The sequence below is a fragment of the Phocoena sinus genome, chromosome 16 (assembly GCF_008692025.1).
Source record: "Phocoena sinus isolate mPhoSin1 chromosome 16, mPhoSin1.pri, whole genome shotgun sequence".
In the NCBI taxonomy this organism is placed as follows: Eukaryota; Metazoa; Chordata; class Mammalia; order Artiodactyla; family Phocoenidae; genus Phocoena; species Phocoena sinus.
In genome coordinates, this window is record NC_045778.1 from 50,931,725 (window position 1) to 50,950,602 (window position 18,878).

Here is an 18,878-nt window from a genome sequence, read left to right on the forward strand (position 1 = left end):
CTTGCAGTTGGTCCGTTTGGAGATGACTGCACACCTACTTTACAGATGTTTTAGCACTTATGTTGGGATTATCATCCTCTCCATCACCTCTAAAAACGTAATCGGTCCCCTCTTCTCTTTATTCTAGATGCAGTATTTCCTTAATCCCTACTAAGCAAGTAAACATCACTGTATTTAAAATTTAAAAATTAAGTTGTAGAGTGAGTTTATGTTTTTAAGATCAAGGAGAAAACTTAAGTTCTGCTACATTTCCCAGTGGTTTCCATATCACTTCCCAATTTTAAAATGAGCTAGGAGAGGAAGGACATACCTGAAGATACTTGCGGCCCTCCATAGTTTACTGGTATTTGTGTGTTTTGTATGTCTGTTTTTGCTGCTGTTGTTTTAAAAACTACCAACTATCAGAAACTTTTCTGTAAATCCAAATGTATTCTAAAATTAAAAGGTTATTTAAAAAGTGTATTAACAAACTTTCTTAGGTTATTGCCTACACAGCTTTGGTGACTTGAGTTGTAGATATCAAAGGTAATAGCTAACTTTCTAAAGTAGAAGACATTTGGTGGTAACCTTAAGTCTAGCCAATTACATTCTAGCTGCACTCTAGGGCTTCTGCTAATAGTTACTTGTTTTGAAGATTAGAAAAACAGCCTATATTCAAATGCAAAGTTTTAGATGATTTTGATCGTTTAGTAAAGTCAAGTGGTATTACCTTTTCTGTGTTGCTTCATTTTCTTTAATTTCATTTTTTTTGTTAGTTACAGAATATGTCAGACCTATAAAAAGTTATAGAGAACAATGAAACAGACATCTGCGTATCCATCACCCAGATTAGGAACAGAACAATGATTACATCTACAGTCCCAGCGTATCCCTCCGCATCCCTTTTCTCTACCCCAAGAGATAAACATTATCCTGAACTTCATGTTTATTATCTCCATACATTTCAAGGCTTAACTTAAAAGAGATTTCTTTTACTTTATCACTAATGAAAAGTGCTTAGGTTGTGTCTAATGTTTACAATAACTTCAGTATAAAGAGATGTTTTTCTTTTCAAGTTAGCCTTTTCTTTTTCTTTTTCAAATAGCCTTCTTAATGGAAACATGTCCTTAAACTTTACTAAATAAACAACTTAGGCCCTCGGAGGTTGTCAAATCTTTTCTGTAAAGGGCCCAGATAGTAAATATTTTAGGCTTTGCAGGCCACATGTGGTTTCTGTCACATACTCTTCTCTGATTTTTTCCCCCGTTTTTTTTTTTATTTTAATTTATTAAATTTATTTATTTTTGGCTGCGTTGGGTCTTTGCTGCTGCGCCCACAGGCTTTCCCTAGTTGCAGTGAGCGGGGGCTACACTTCATTGCGGTGTGTGGGCTTCTCATTGCGGTGGCTTCTCTTGTGGAGCACGGACTGTAGGCATGCAGGCTTCAGTAGTTGTGGCTCACGGGCTCCAGAGTGCAGGCTCAGTAGTTGTGGTGCACGGGCTTAGTTGCTCCGTGTCATGTGGGATCTTCCTGGACCAGGGTTCGAACCTGTGTCTCTTGCATTGGGAGGCAGATTCTTAATCACTGTGCCACCAGGGAAGCCTTTTTCCCCCAGTTTTAAACTTTTAATTGGCACAGTTTATTGTAGCCTAAGAGATCAGCAAAATTTGAAGAGAGATGACTTCATTACTTGGTTACAATGAATACAATCTTTATGATGTTCTTTACTTGTACAACAACTCTATGAATATTTATGGAATGAATGAATGGATTTAGCAATTCATTCAAAAAGTCTGCTGGACACGACTTTTTTTTTTTAAATCCTCAGTCTTTGTTTACCATTTTGGTTGTTTGAATTTTAATATACTGTATTGAGGCCAACTAAAATTGATGGGTTTGCTAGTGTCATCAGCAGAAACCTTGCAATATCTAATTAAAGAAGTCTGGATAGGAAAATAGTTGCTTAGCAGCACTCTTTATTGCAGTGCAAACAGTCCCTTAAGCTTCTCTGGGAGCTTTGATAACTCTTAGGAATGTGTGATTTGTGTGAATTTCTACTACTCTGCCCTGACAGCTTGAATGGTATTCATTTGGTAACTTAATCACACATCCAGGCAAGAGATTAGACCAATTGGAAAAGCTTTAACCATATGAGAGGAATTCATTCCACTTGATACTTTTGTCCTACCTCAGTACAAGTTGGTTTTGACCTAATTTTGTTGAACTTTTAATAATACTGCATACTGTGACTTAGGTGCATTGTGTAGGTTTCAGTACATTTGACAAATGACAGCATGACCAGATATTACTTGGAAGTTACTGAGTTAAATTTCCCAGGATCACAAATTTGGTCTTCTGACCGGTCAAACATGCTAGGGGGTGGGGCATGCCAGAGGACATTGAGGTATCCTTCTTAAAATAAATAGCAACTTGGTTCGTCTAGTAATGAGGGGAAAGATAATTTCCTATCTGGTGCTTCCTGTCATAGTATGTGATAATGAATGGGAAAAATGAACTCAGGTCAAGAGTACACCTTTCCCTTTGGCCCAGATGTGCGTTAAGTATATCCATATCTTATGGATGCTATTCTGTGGACTATGGTTCTTTTTAGCTTTCCCATCATTCCCCTTAGGATGACATTTATTAAGCAGTGTAGTATAACAGATATTTGCATGCCTACTGTGTGCTAAGCATAGTAGTAGACACTGGGGAAACAATAAATTAAACAGGATTTCTTTCCCTACACTGTGAGGTTGGTACTATTACCAACCTTAATTTTCAAATGAGAAGACAGGCACAAAGGGCTACATTGCCCAAGCAGACTGGATGGAGAGTCCTCACTCTACTGAAATGCCTAAGGAGGCATTTATTATCTTAGATTACTTCACAGGGAGTCTTTCCCATCACCCATGCCTCTCCCCTATCCCACCCTGTCCCAATTAAGGCCACATTAAACTTTTGCTGTATGTTCCTACCTTTTATGTACCCTTTCTAAACATCACCTCTCTTATAATCACTTGTTTTATGTCACTGTTCCCCACTAGACCTCACAGTGCTGTGAGGACAAACAGTTAATACATGTGAAGCACTTGGAACAGTGAGTACCTGGCACCTAGTAAGCACTCAACGTATTAGTCATTATTTCAATCTGTTTTTTATTTTGTGCCATTTATCCACTGGCAGGTTAATATTTTGAACGCAAATCTGGTATGTTATTTCTACTACATCATAACCTAACTTGACTGGATTCTAAGAACAGTGGAAATAGAATTCTAAAAAATAAGTTTGGCATTTTTTACAAGTTAATTCTGTTAGCATCTACTCCAAGAAACTGTCAAAATTGTACATGTCTTTCAAAACTTTTTAAAAAACTAATTTTATTTCTGGGAATTGAAACCCTTAAAATTCTGCTGTCTGCCTTAGCAGTGTCATTTACTCCTCATTTAATCTCTATCACCAACAGTGTAGTTAAAGCTTCACATTGTTCTTGTCTGAGGTATTAACAAAAATGTCATCAATAACCAGATAACTAAGAGTTCTTGAATAACCTTCTGTGTTTCTTTTTACAGACCATTTAATTTGGCAGAGCGGAAAGTTAATGCCCATTCTGTAGTAGAATGTGATCACATACGGAAAGAAGTTAGTGTACGAACTGGAGGATTGGCCGACAAAAGTTCAAGGAAAACATATACTTTTGATATGGTACTTACTTCCTAAAATGCTTCTACTTCTTTATTATTCACTAATGTAAAGTTATCCTAGTACACATATTTTCTGTAGGTTCTAGTGTATAGTTACAAATTTCAGTTTATCCTTTAAGTTGTCAAATGGTTTCTAGTGGGCTGAATAAGTTAATATATTAAAAACAAAATTATTAAAGTAATTCTGAAGTGTTTTTTTTTTTAAGAAATGCCTTTTTTTTTTGGATAGGTTTTTGGAGCATCTACTAAACAAATTGACGTTTATCGAAGTGTCGTTTGTCCAATTCTGGATGAAGTTATTATGGGCTATAACTGCACTATTTTTGCGTGAGTGAAACACTATTTTTCAAATTGATGAAAAGGTTTAGATGCATGTATTCGTTCTTTTGTTTAACACTTTTGTTAATTTTCACAGATATGGCCAAACTGGCACTGGAAAAACCTTTACAATGGAAGGTGAAAGGTCACCTAATGAAGAATATACTTGGGAGGAGGTATTTATTGTTTATAACAGACTTCTGTCTCTAAAGTGGCTGAAGTATATCCAAATAAAACTTGGTTGAAGGCCTGTCTTGAAATGGAAAAGATCAGAGTACCCATGTCAAACATGAATTTAGGATAAACTACTACTACAGTAAAATTAAAGTATATGGTATGGCTTTTGTTTAAGAAACATACATTCTTATTGGGAGAGAGAGGAGCAATACATATGGCACAGTTAAGTGTTAAGAGAACGGTCTGTTTCGGAGAGAATAGTTGGAGCAGACTATTGTGGGAAAGTGGAATGTGAGTAGGGCTTGAAGGGGAAAACCTTGCAGTGCGGGAGTTAGTATCATAAAGTTAGTCAGAATTAGAGAATATACTGTTAGATGAACCACTTCTGATTAAAATGATGGTGTTATGTTCTCATGAGAAAATTTGGAAAGGATTATTGAAATTGGCTTTATAAGTAGCTTGGTTCAATTGGTTTCTGTGTAATGCTCAGGCATAAAGTGGCTGACAGGAATGACAGATTTGTGGAAGGTGTAAGGAAGAATAATTACTATTAAACAGACTGTTGTAAATGGCTTGGCTTCTCCAACAGGTTAGTTTTGTTTTTAAACCTGTTTTGACATACTTATGTTTAAATATACTATAAAGGAGGCCCTTGTTATATGTGTTTTAACTATTGCAGTAACTGGCATTCTTTAAAGTCTTTATTAATGTTACAATTTCAGGATCCTTTGGCTGGTATAATTCCACGTACTCTTCATCAGATTTTTGAGAAACTTACTGATAATGGTACTGAATTTTCAGTCAAAGTGTCACTGTTGGAAATCTATAATGAAGAGCTTTTTGATCTCCTTAATCCATCTTCTGACGTTTCTGAGAGACTACAGATGTTTGATGATCCCCGTAACAAGGTAACTTCAGTTTTTGAGAATGAAATGACTCCAAATGTTAATGTGTGATACTTTGGGAAGTCTATATATATATATATATATATATATATATATATATATATATATATATATATATATATATATATATATTTTAAAACCAATCTAATGGATGCTTTTTTGATATTTTGTCAGAGGGGAGTGATAATCAAAGGTTTAGAAGAAATTACAGTACACAACAAGGATGAAGTCTATCAAATTTTGGAGAAGGGGGCAGCAAAAAGGACAACTGCAGCAACTTTGATGAATGCCTACTCTAGGTGAGAAAGCCATTGTTTCCCCCACCGCTCCATTTCCTTTTTAAGAAGAATTATGAACTTGGGGAATCACAGTGGGGTGAGTTAAGGTATGTGAGTCACACGTCTAGATTGTATGCTAGATTGCATGCCTTAGTAATTGGCTTGAGATTTATAGGGAGAGCACCAATGTTGGGAGAATGTTGAAAGGAGAACAAAGACAAGTTGAACTTGAGCAGAAGTATTAAGTCTTTTAAAGGAGAAGATTTCTTTTCCCAAATGAAATTATGCATGGGAGCCCAGATTAAAATGTGGTTGCTGTAGTTGATTTGGCAGTAGGATGCTCAGAGGCTGACCTCCTCAGCCTTAGGAAGGTTTGCCCTGAGCACTTTTCTGGAGCTTCTCAGTATACTGAGAACACAGTTTGAAAACCCCTGATTTGAGTAAGGATTAGAGGAAAATCAAATGACTTTATTTTATTTTTTTCCAGCTTTATTGAGGTATAAATGACAAATTTTTTATATATTTAGGTTGTGCAACGTGATTTTTTTTTTTTTTTTCCAAATGGCTTCATTTTAATGTAGGAAGACAAATGGTCACTAACACTGGCTTTTAAGAGGAGAAGGGCATATTTGATAGTACCCCTTATAGGATGCATCCCAAACTCTCCAAATGCAGTTCACTAAGTCAGAGGTGATTTTTTTTCTGCTAGTCTTTGAAGGAAACATCAGAATGTAATTGAAAGAGCTATGGATTAGGAGTTAGATATTTGTGTTTAGTTCCAGTTCTGCAGTTAACTAAATATGTTTCTTCAGGTAGTTAAACTTATCTGAATATCATTTTCCCTGAGCTACAAAATGACTTTTAGGGCTCTCGTTTCTTTGCTCTCTTATAGTTGGACATTTCTACAATATGCTATAACGATTATAATTGCAACTCTGTAAAAATATGTATGCATTTAAAGAAAGAAGAAAAATAGCATAAGATGAAAGTAATTAAGATCATGGAATTATGTGTGCTATTACAATTTTAATTAAATTTTCCTATAATAGCTTTCCATTTAAAAACTTAAGTTATAAACCAATCATAGAATGAAATTTCCATTTTCATTAAATGATTGGTTTATAACTTTATTTAGAATTTGGAGGAATGAACTTAACAAAATTTCTTTTCTCTAAATACTTTTCTCTGAAATATAAAATTCCTATTCTGTAAATTCGAATAATTAAGGATTCCCTTTTTCGTACATAGACTGGAATAAAGATCTCTTCTTATGAATGTATGTGATAAAGAGAAGGAAAACGTAATTCACTTTTCCAAAATCAGAGTTGACTTTTGTGTTTAATTGCATTAATTCCATAATCTTCAATTAGGAATGGGTAAATTATGGTAGGAGAACATGAGATGCATATTATAATTCAAATCTATAGTTTATATTTTTCCATGTGCCCTTCCTCTTTTCTGTTATATAAAATAATTCAAATAATTTTGTAAAAATGATTCTTATTGTAAAATTTTCCAAGTAACGTGAAAAGTACAAATGAGGAAATTAAAAATTACCATATGCCAAATGTCATTGATGCAGAAAGGAATGACATCTTTGGTTGTCTATATGATTTTGATATCTCTCAGATAAAAGTTGAATGTCAATATACAGCATAAGACAGACTTTGGAAAACTTTATAGTCTAGCAGTGATTATCTTGTAGTGTTTTGGTAAATACTGTTTACTAATTTCTGCTGTTCAGTGGAAGGAGCTACCTATCTTTGATGACATTCTCAAAGCAGAGCAATGTACTTTTAGAACAATTGGCTTTGAAGGGGAGTAATCAGATGGCTTGCCTGGTGCTGTTTGAATTTATGGTAATGACATATTTCAAGTGGTTCTTTTTTAAAAAAAATTTTTTATTTTTGGCTGCGTTGGGTCTTCATTGCTGTGCGTGGGCTTTTCTCTAGTTGCGGCGGGGGCTACTCTTCGTTGCGGTGTGCGGGCTTCTCATTGTAGCGGCTTCTCTTATTGCGGAGCACAGGCTCTAGGCGCGCGGGCTCAGTAGTTGTGGCTCTCGGGCTCTAGAGCGCAGGCTCAGTAGTTGTGGTGCACGGGCTTAGTTGCTCTGCAGCATGTGGAATTTTCCTGGACCAGGGCTCAAACCCGTGTCCCCTGCATTGGCAGGCGGATTCTTAACCACTGCGCCACCACGGAAGCCCCTCAAGTGGTTCTTATAAATAGAAAGATCGATTGCAATCCTTCCCTTTTGGGATCTCCCCTGCGGGGGGCAGGTAGAAGAAAACAAAAACCTAGCATTCTATTCATCCACTGTCTTCCAAAATCTTATTGGTATCTTCTCTGATACTATCTTTTTCTACCCTGGTGGATTTAGATCTTTCTTTGCTGTTTTCAATATTTTATAGAAAGCAAATAATGTTCTGTATAATGACTGGGCAACTTGGTCTTGTTTTCTAGTCGTTCCCACTCAGTTTTCTCTGTTACCATACATATGAAAGAAACTACAACTGATGGAGAGGAGCTTGTTAAAATTGGAAAGTTGAACTTGGTAAGCATCAACCTTAATAACCACTGTTTCATTCTTTCTGGGTTTTTTTTTCTAGTTTTATTGAGGCATAATTGCCAAATAAAATTAAGTATTTAAAATGTACAGCGTGGCAGGATATCCTTTCTCATGGCTGAATAATATTCAAGTGTGTATGTGTGTATCACATCACATCTTCTTTATCTGTTCATTCATCAATGGTTACTAAGGCTGTTTCATACCTTGGTTATTGTGAATAATGCAATGAACGTGGGAGTGCTGATATTTCTTTGAGATCGTGATTTCATTTCCTTTGGATACATACCCAGAAGTGGGATTGCTAGGTCAGATGGTAGTTCTAGTCCAATGTTTCATTCTTTATCACCTCATAAAGCAGCTTGAAGGTTTGTATTTATAGACAATATTTTTTTAGTCACTGGGTTTTTAGGTTTGTAGTGGATTGTTAATTACAGAAAAATTACTGGCTATTTAATATATTTGTGTACAATATGAGAATGAAAGTCTTCTATTCCAAATCCAATAGACTGAGAACTTACTTTTATTTTTTTAAATTTAAGGTTGATCTTGCAGGAAGTGAAAATATTGGACGTTCTGGAGCAGTTGACAAGAGAGCTCGGGAAGCTGGAAATATCAATCAATCCCTGTTGACTTTGGGAAGGGTTATTACTGCTCTTGTAGAAAGAACACCTCATGTTCCTTATCGAGAATCTAAACTAACTAGAATCCTCCAGGACTCTCTTGGGGGACGTACAAGAACATCTATAATTGCAACAGTTTCTCCTGCATCTCTCAATCTTGAGGTAAGCTCTTTGAAAGGTATCCGGAAGTGTAGTAGCTATAATTCTTATTTAATATCACATATTTTTAAAGTTCATCAATTGGCTTCATTCATTCTATACTACAGTAAAAAGAATCTGAGCATTGCATGTGGACATGTAGAGGAGGACACCACTGGAAAAATTGTCTTTCTCCTTTCTGGCAATTTTTAATCTTAAAAAACTGCTTACTGGGACTTCCTGGGCATGGTGGTTAAGAATCCGCCTGCCAATGCAGGGGACATGGGTTCGAGCCCTGGTCTGGGAAGATCCCATATGTCGCGGACCAACTAAGCCTATGTGCCACAACTACTGAGCCTGTGCTCTACAGCCTGTGAGCCACAACTACTGAGCCTGCGTGCCACAACTAATGAAGCCTGCGCACCCTAGAGCCCGTGCCCCGCAACAAGGGAAGGCACCGCAATGAGAAGCTCACACACTGCAACGAACAATAACCCCCGCTTGCCGCAACTAGAGAAAGCCCACGCACAGCAACGAAGACCCAATGCAGCCAAAAATTAAAAAAAAAAAATAAAATAAATAGTTACTTAAGGGGGGTGGGTGGGATGAATTGGGATTGACATATATACACTACTGTGTATAAAATAGATAACTAATGAGAACTACTGTAAGGCACAGGGAACTCCACTCAGTGCTCTCTGGTGACCTAAATGGGAAGGAAATCCAAAAAAGAGGGGATATATGTATACATATAGCTGATTCACTTTGCTGTACAGCAGAAACTAACACAACTTTATAAAGCAATTATACCCCAATTTAAAAAAAAAACCACACTAGTTACTTAATTGCATTTTTCCACACAGTCTTCAAAGAAAATTGCTGTGGTCATTAGCAGTGGATGGTCTAATTGAGGACTTAGAATGGGTTAAGTGAACGCTGCTGTTTTAGAGGCTGCTTAGAGAGCACTGAAGATGGGGTTGGATGTGTGGGAACAGGTAGGAAAACCAAGAGAAACAACAAAGATGGTAAAATCTTATATTGGGTTATGTGCTTTAAATGGAATCAGGAAAAGCTTTTATAAGGTCTCTAACTCCCCTTTCATTTAAAAAAATATCTTTATTGGGATATAATTCACATACCATAAAATTCACCCATTAAAAGTATATAGTTCAGTGATTTTACTGTATTCACAGAGCTGTGCAACTATCACCAAAATCTAAGTCTAAACATTTTTTTAAAATTAATTTTATTTATTTAGTTTTGGCTGCGTTGGGTCTTCTTTGCTGCACGCGGGCTTTCTCTAGTTGTGGTGAGCCAGGAGTCCTCTTTGTTGCGGTGCGTGGGCTTCTCATTGCGGTGGCTTCTCTTGTTGAAAATTAGTATTTTCAGTAATTGGCCTTTTCTTTTCATCACAGGAAACTCTGAGTACATTGGAATATGCTCACAGAGCAAAGAACATACTCAATAAGCCTGAAGTTAACCAGAAACTCACCAAAAAAGCTCTGATTAAGGTATTTGTGAATTTTTGTGGAGTAATGTAATCTTGTTTGACAAATGTGAAAATGAGGAGCTGAAGTAGATAATTGTTAAAAAAATTTATTAAATTGCCTATGGTAAGGCTTTTCATCTAATGATTTGAACTAAATACCCTATGTGTTAAAATGTTTTTTCTAATGCTAATATGTTGACTTTACCAGCTCTATCAAGTCAGCAAAATTTAAGTATATAATGGTGCTTCAAGGAAGTTTTAATTAGCAGTTCCCTAATGAATAATGATATTGAGCATCTTCACATGTTTATTATGCATTTGTATATCTTTTATGTGAAATGTCTACTAAATCCTTTGCCCAATTTTTAATTGGGTTGTCTTTTTATTAAGTTGTAAAGAGTTGTTCATATCTTCTTGATACAAACCCTTTATGAGATTTGTAAATATTTCCTCCCAGTCTGGCTTGTCTTTTCCTTTTCTTGGTAATAGTTTTTTTTTTTTATTTAATTGAAGATTTATTGAGGTAACTGTAGATTCACATGCAGTTGGAAGAAATAATACAGAGAGATCCTTTGTACATTTTATCAAACAATATAGTAAAAAATCACCATAGGGATATTGACATTAATAACAACTCACTGATCTTATTCCCCAATTTTCCTTGTATTCACGTGTGTGTGTTTAGTTAATGCTATACAATTTTGTCACATGTGTAGGTTCATGGAGCCACCACCACAGTCAAGATACTGAACAGTTCCGTCATAATAAGGATTCCTCATTGCCCTTTTATAATCTTTTCCTTCCCACTTTCACCTCCCGTCCCTAATCTCTGCTATCCACTATCTGTACTCTATTTCTAAACCTTTGCCATTTCAAAAGTGTTATTGAATGGAATCGTATAGTATGCAAACTTTTGGGATTGCCTTTTTTTCGCTCAGCATAATTCCCTGGAGGTTCACCTGACTTGTGCATATCAATAGATTTTTCTTTTTAGTGCTGAGGAATATTCCATGGTATGTGTATACCATACATACAGTTGTCAGATTCACCTGTTGAAAGACATATGGGCTGATTTCAATTTTTCACAATTATAAATAAAACTGCTTTGATCATTTGTTTACAGTAATTTGTGTACACATAAATTTTCATTTTTCTGGGATGATTGCCCAAGAGTATAATTGTTGTGTTGTATGGTAATTGAATGATAAGTTTTTAAGGAACTGCCAAGCTGTTTTCCAGAGCGGCTATACCATTTTACATTCCCACTAGCAATGTATGAGTCATCTAGTTTCTCCACATCCTTACCAGCATTTGGTGTTGTAACTATTTTTTATTTTAATCATTCTGATGCGTATGATAGGTAATAAATAATATCTCACTGTGGTTTTAACTTACATTTCTGTACTGGCTAATGATGTTGAACGTCTTTTCATGTCCTTATTTGCTGTTTGTTACCCTCTTTGGTAAAATGTCTGTTCATGTTTTTAGGCCCATTTTCTAATTGGACTATTTGTTGTTGTGGTGGTTTGAAAGTTTTTAATATATTCTACATACTAGTCCTTTGTCACAAACGTGGTTTGCAATTATTATCCCCCAGGCTGTACTTGTCTTCTCATCCTCTTCTTATGGGCTTTTGCAGAGCAAGTGTTTATAATTTCGATGTGGTCTAATTTGTCAATTTTTTTCTTTTATGCATTGTGTTTTTGGTGTCAATTGCAAGAACTCTTTGCCTACCTCTAGATCCTGAAGATTTTTTCCTTTTTTTTTTTTTTAAATGAAGGTTTTGTATTTCTACATCTCACATTTAATTTCATGATCCATTTTGAGTTGATTTTTGTATAAGGCGTAAGACTTAGATCAAGGTACATTTTTTTTCACCTGTGGGGTGTCTGGATGGCTTTAGCATTCTTTGTTGAAAAAGCTATGTTTTCTCCATTAAACTGATTTTGCACCATTGTGAAAAATCAGTTGGCTATATTTGTGTGGGCACATGTCTGGGCTTTCTATTCTGTTCCATTGATTTATGTCTGTCCCTCCACTAATATACAGTTTTAATTACTGTAGCTTTTTAAAAAAAATTTTTATTGGAGTATAGTTGATTTTACAATGTTGTGTTAATTTCAGGTGTACAGCAGTGTAATACCTCTTGGAATCAGTTTAAAGGAAGTTTATTTGAGAAAACCTCTTTTTTCATAAAGAGCCTCAAAATTGTCAGGACCTGAGGAAAACTACAGTGATTTTATATTCATTGTTATAAAAATGCCAGGCTCTTTTATAAGCATTAATTTTATTTAGACACTTGAAATTTTGAACCCTAATGTTATTATTAAATCTAAAATATTTAACAGTAATTCTTTAAGATGATAAAATATTCGGTCATTTTAAAATTTTCAATTGTTTCAGTGTATATTTTTAATAGTTTGTTTTAGGATCTAATTAAGGTTTACCCTTTGCAACTTTTTGATCTATCTTTAGGTTTCAATACATTGGTTCTTCTTCCATCTACTTTCCCTCATATAATGTATTTGTGGAAGTATCTGTATTGTCCTGTAGAAGTTTCCTGTACTATCTTGACATGTTCTATTCTTCATATTTTCTATAAATTGGTAGTTGGATTTTGAGGCTTGATAGATTCAGGTTTTATTTATTTATATATTTTTGGCCAAACTAGTTCATAGGTGGTGGTATGTTCTCCCACTAGGAAGCACAGAACGTGGTTCTTTCTCTTTTTGAGGGGAATTGATTATATTCAAGTGACTTGATCCATTAGTTCTTTAACGATCGCAAAATGATAATTTTCTAATTCAATTATTCTTTCTTAGTTGATTGCTGGACTACCTCTATAAAGAGGAACTTTCCCTCAGCTACCCAAGGGTATAATTCTTATAGGAAAGGCAGGACAAATGCTTGATTCATTTCCTTTGACAGTTTTGAGAGTAATGAGTTGGTTTCCCAGCTTTCTTAATATCATTATAAACTCATGGACTTAAAATATTTGTGCTTACCAATTGTAGTTATATTAACTACAATTGTAGTTATAATATCCTCACTGATGTTCAAACTGTCCCGCCTTTGGTCAGTGGGTACCTCTTAAGTGGGTTCTTGAGTCCTTTTCACTAGCCTAGGCTTCTTTGGCTTTCTTCCTATTTTGTTTGACAAGATGTTGTAGGTTCATCCTGAATGTTTCTTGCCCCAGTCCTAGAGTCAGACAATTCTCTAAGAAATCCTGGTTCCTTTTAATGTGAGATACTATTTAGAGACCAACCTGGGTACTGGAGGTTGTGTTTTTTCTTCAGAAGCCTGTATTTTTATAATGAGTGCATTTAAAGGAGTTTTGGAAGCTGTTGAAACACTTTATTCTAAACAGATTAATACTGAATAAAAAGTATGGTTGTGACTTTTTATCATACATTTTTATGCTTTAAAAAACATAGGAGGGCTAACTTTGTTTTATTTATTGCATATCTTCCCCAAACTGAAGTGTTACACTGACATGACATTCTTCTTGCATAGGAGTATACAGAAGAGATAGAGCGTCTGAAACGAGATCTTGCTGCAGCCCGTGAAAAAAATGGAGTGTACATTTCTGAAGAAAATTTCAGGTAAGCCCTTGGCTATGGGAATTAATTTCTAAAAGTAAGCATTTTCTGGTAATAGGCTGTTTGAAGTGCCTCCTATAGATGCTTCTTTTCATTTTGACATTAACAAGTAGTTATGAAACAGTTTAAAACTCTTTTTATGTAACTTTATTTTTAGATAATGACAGATTCATATGAAGTTGTAAGAAGAGTACAGAGGTCCTATGTATTTTTCACCCAGTTTCCCACATCTTAAGTAACTGTTTGTACAGTATCAAAACTGGGAAACTGACACTAGTACAATGTGTGCGTATAATTCTACCTCATTTTATCGCATTTGTAGATTTGCTATAGTTCTACAGTTAAGATGCAGATTTATCCTATCATTACAAACATCTTGCTCTTGCTACCCCTCTGTAGTCATATTCATTAACCCTTCTTCCCCAATGATCCCTAACCCCTGGCAACCACTAATCTGTTCACTTTTTTTTTTAAATACTTATTTATTTATTTGGCTGCGTCGGGTCTTTGTTGCGGCATGCAGGATCTTAGTTGTGGCACATGGGCTTCTCTCTAGTTGTGGCACACAGGCTCAGTAGTTGTGGCATGCGGGCTTAGTTGCCCCTCAGCATGTGGAATCTTAGTTCCCTGACCAGGGCTTGAACCCGCATCCCCTGCATTGAAAGGCGGATTCTTAACCACTGGACCACCAGGGAAGTCCCTCTGTTCACTTTTTAACCCTGGAGTAGTTTGTTTCAAGGAAAGTTTCTACTGAAGCTTTATGTAGAAACAACAATAATAACAGAGGCAGAAGGCGAGTGGGATGCTAAGGATTATAACTTGAAAATTCCTGAATGCGTTTATCCTTGATACTAAGGAGGGTGACTTTCACAGGGCATTTTTGATAATAACCAAAAGCATTTTAATATAACCTTTTACTCTTTTATAGATGTTATATTACATGATCATTCTAATGGTATATAAATCATTTAATAAACTCATTTTTTCCATTTATTTTCAATTACCATAATGTGCTATATCCTCCTGATTGTTGTTCATATGTTAGTTTTACAAATGCTCAAATTTATATTGTGTGTTGTAGGGTATTAAACAATAATTCTCCTTTCATTCTTCCTATGTGACTTTAGTTTTGTTTGTTCCTTTCATGGCCCATACCCAGTTGGCAAAAACATTTTTACAAAAATCTTTTGTAAATTTGCACTTAATTCTTAAACTTGATATTTTAAAATGTTGTCTTTTTTCTGTTTCTCTGGTTTTCAGATATACTCCTCTACCATACACACTAGTGCTGCATTATTTTTTTTCAAGTGTTCACTTTACAGGTGTCCCTATTTCTATCATTTTAATATTTTTTATATGTTATATCTTATTCAATAAAAACATTTTATATTTTAAGTTTGGTATCAGAATGCTAGAAAACCCAACTTAAACTGACTTAAAACAGCAAGGACATTTAGTCCAGTAACTCAAGGATCCTGTTTCCTGTCCTGAGTGGTAACTTTCTTCTAGGGCTGGCTCTGTTCATCAGGGGAGATGGTCAGCAGCAGAACAGCTACCTTCTCTCATTCATTCTCATGTGGATGAGAAGCTGCCTGTCCTTTAACCATCAAAACTGGCCAGGGGAACATCACTTGTTGATTAGTTTAGTCCTCAGTTATGTCCTTGTATGAACCAATACAAAGGCAAAGGAGTTGAATTTCCCTGATTGTCTTGAGCCAGTCAGGCTTATTCCCTGGATTTAGGGATGGATTAGGCCCCCCACCCACCCCCCATACAGGTTGGCTGCTGTGCAGTCAGGGGAGAGTAATTCCCCAGAGGAAATCTGGATGCTGGAAATAGGTGCTTAGTAGGCAACCAGTGGATATCTACAAGTGGTTTTGTCTCTTGATTTGCTAATATGGTATCTTTTGCCGTTAGTAGTCAAACATTGGACACCGCAGACTTAATTTTCTTATCTTCTGTTCATCTCTTTGATGTAGTTTAGATTAAGAAATAACTTTAGTTTGTCCATCCCATTATTTTAAGGACAGTGTTTACTCGTAATAGGCATGAGGCATGGTCTGAAATAAAGTTAATTCTGAAAAAACTCTTAGAATTATTATACCATAAGTCAGAGAAAGATCACAAAAGCTGCAGCCAACATTTAAAGATTTATCCCAAGTTTAATAGACCTTTTAAAACTATATCAAAACTATATCATTCCCTCCAGCCTCTGCCCACTCCAGCTGGCCTGCCATAGCCAGCCAGCACATGCTGTCTGCGCAGGGGATGTGTCTATACAAGGCCATCCATGCCTTTAAGCCTGGGAGAGGTAGTATACTAATTTGAAAAGATATATGTTCCCATATGTTCATTGCAGCACCATTTATAATAGTTAAGATGTGGAACCAACCTAAGTGTCCATTGACAGATGAATAAAGAAGGTGTGATACATAAATAATGAAATACTACACAGCCATGAAAAAGAATGAAATCTTGCCATTAATGTCAGCATGGATAGATCTAGAGGGTATTATGCTAAGTGAAATGAGTCAGAGACAAACAAATTTATGATTTCACTTATATGTTGAACCTAAAAAACCAAACAAATGAACAAACGTAATAAAACAGAAACAGACTCATAGATACAGAGGACAAATTGGTGGTTCCTAGTGAGGAGGGTGGTGAGGGAGTGGGCAAAAGAGGTGAAGGGGATTAAGGGGTACAAAATTCCAGTTATATAAGTCAGTCACAGGGATGTAATGTAAAGCATAGGGAATATAGTCAATAATATTGTAATTTATATGATGACAGATGGTAACTAGACTTATTGTGGTGACCATTTTGTGATGTATAAAAATATCAAATCACTATGTTGTACACCTGAAACTAATATAATATTGTAAGTCAATAATACTTCAATTAAAAATTATTTATCAAAACTATATAATTCATTAAATAACAATGTTGCATCCCTCTTGTATATTCAGTATAGGAAAAGCATTTCAAATATCCCATTCTACTTTAAAGAGCTATTTCCAATAAAGAACTAATATAGTTATCAAAAGACTGTTAGAATTAACTCTCCTCTTATACTTCAGTTCTGTCTTTTCCTTTAATTAACAATATCTCTAGCTAATAATTTGAGGAAATCTACATTCTTAAAATTCTTTGCCATTTAAGCACAGTTCGGAATAGAAAATGATTGGTAGTTATGAGGGAACTAGAAGAAGGCAAAAGATAGCACTGACTTCTGAAACTTGCTAATGCTCAAAAAAATCAGAGAGCCCCGTTAAAGCAGACCAGAATTGTCTGGTCCAAAATGTCAGTAGTGCTAAGGCTGAGGAACTGTGCTTTAGAGAATAATCGTTTATCTCATGAGGACTTTTGTGGTGGTGTGACAGTGGTATGTGACAGTGGGGTGTGTATTGGGGTATGGGTGCTGGGAACAGGGGAGTGTAATTGCTCTATATACATACTTTAGTTTCCCAGGTTTTCGCCCCTTATCTCACCCCTTCCTCCTGTGACACTTGATGCCTTCACATCACAAGCCTCTCCTGGATTCTGTGTGTCTTGTTTATACTTCATATTCCTGATTCCTGATAGACACCTAGCTGTATGTCCCACCTCTACTTTTTTTTATGTGGGTTATAATCTTCTGTCATCTTTGTAGCTTCTCAAATTATATATACACACATGTTTTTTCCCCCTCATAGGTAGGAATTCTCAGTTTCAAAATGGAGAAAACAAGAAAAAGTCTATTTATAAACCAAGGACAAAGAATACATTTGTTTTCTGCACTTAGTATCTATCTCTTGACACTTAGGCATCATTGTCATGATAGTGATAAATGGTAGAGATTATATGTAACTGCCTCAATTGTGTTAGAATAAATTTTATAAGAATTAGGAAAAAATATTAACTGTCAAACTCCTTTTAAATTTTATTTTAGAGCCATGAGTGGAAAACTAACTGTTCAAGAAGAACAAATTGTAGAATTGCTTGAAAAAATTGCTGCTGTTGAGGAAGAGCTAAGTAGGGTAAGCATTCAAAACTGTATTGAATGTCATGCAAAAAGCAAATATTAAAGGACAATTTCAGAAGGTGAGGGACCTGATATTTTTTCTTTAAGATTTTTTTTCTTGCTGACCTTTAAACTAAAAGTAAGTTGTATCACAATATTTTTACTATCATCAATGATAATGAAGAAACTGACTATTTTGACACTTATATTAATGCAACATTTTAAGAAATTAACTGAATTGTACAATTTAATGTTAAAGCTAAATAGTGAATGCTGAGACATTTTCATCAACATGTTTATCAGCTGAAGAAATGCAGATGTTGGGAGAAACCAGATGTTAAATAACTAAGGTAGAAAGACCTGACCCTTCAGTGCCACCCTCACACTGGCAGTGTTGGAAGGAATCTGAAGAATTAACACCACTCCATTAGACCTATTACTTGTTTTTTGTTTGTTTGTTTGTTGCATGGCTTGTGGGATCTTAGTTCCCTAACCAGGGATCAAACCTGTGCCCCCTGCACTGGAAGCGCAGAGTCCTAACCACTGGACTGCCAGGGAACTACCCTGTTACTTGTTTTTAATGAATTTATAGGAAGAAACCAGATGCCATATAAAATGTTCTAACCTACCTGGTAACTTGTTACAACTTTTACATGGAAATAATTTGTTTGGTTCTTCTAATATTATATTACGAACTAGCCAGGTATCTCAACAACCAGTTCTGCATTTTTTAATTCTTAAAAAAAAAATGTTTAATGTGTTATAGGTTACAGAATTGTTTATGGATAATAAAAATGAACTTGACCAGTGTAAATCTGACCTGCAAAATAAGACACAGGAACTTGAAACCACTCAAAGACATTTACAAGAAACTAAATTACAGCTTGTTGAAGAAGAATATTTCACGTCAGCTTTAGAAAGTACTGAGGAGAAACTTCATGATACTGCCAGCAGGGTTTGTCCTTTGTTTTAATTTGTACTTGCATTAAAGAAATTAAAGAATGGGTAGAAGTAACTCTTAGCTTAAGCGTTAATTGTGAAATTCTATTTATTCACCCCAAATGATACTTCCATCCATTTAAGAAACATTATGTTACTATTTCGT

The 18,878-nt window shown here is 35.4% G+C and overlaps 1 protein-coding gene across 3 annotated transcripts in view; it reads left to right on the forward strand.

The window, feature by feature from the left end:
• KIF11 (kinesin family member 11) overlaps window positions 1-18,878 on the forward strand; it is a 50,080-nt gene that overhangs the window by 652 nt on the left and 30,550 nt on the right. For 2 of the 3 annotated variants that reach the window (XR_004346308.1, XM_032609113.1), the window contains exons 2-12: window positions 3,549-3,681; window positions 3,910-4,007; window positions 4,096-4,174; window positions 4,898-5,083; window positions 5,255-5,379; window positions 7,819-7,909; window positions 8,464-8,706; window positions 10,098-10,193; window positions 13,685-13,773; window positions 17,702-17,789; window positions 18,540-18,728. Coding sequence is in view for 2 of the 3 variants with exons in the window: in XM_032609113.1 (XP_032465004.1) it covers window positions 3,549-3,681; window positions 3,910-4,007; window positions 4,096-4,174; window positions 4,898-5,083; window positions 5,255-5,379; window positions 7,819-7,909; window positions 8,464-8,706; window positions 10,098-10,193; window positions 13,685-13,773; window positions 17,702-17,789; window positions 18,540-18,728 (1,417 nt within the window). In the remaining variant the exon portion in view is untranslated. Of the gene's footprint in view, window positions 1-3,548; window positions 3,682-3,909; window positions 4,008-4,095; window positions 4,175-4,218; window positions 4,333-4,897; window positions 5,084-5,254; window positions 5,380-7,818; window positions 7,910-8,463; window positions 8,707-10,097; window positions 10,194-13,684; window positions 13,774-17,701; window positions 17,790-18,539; window positions 18,729-18,878 lie in introns of those variants that run through there. The other variant, XM_032609114.1, reaches the window with a different exon arrangement.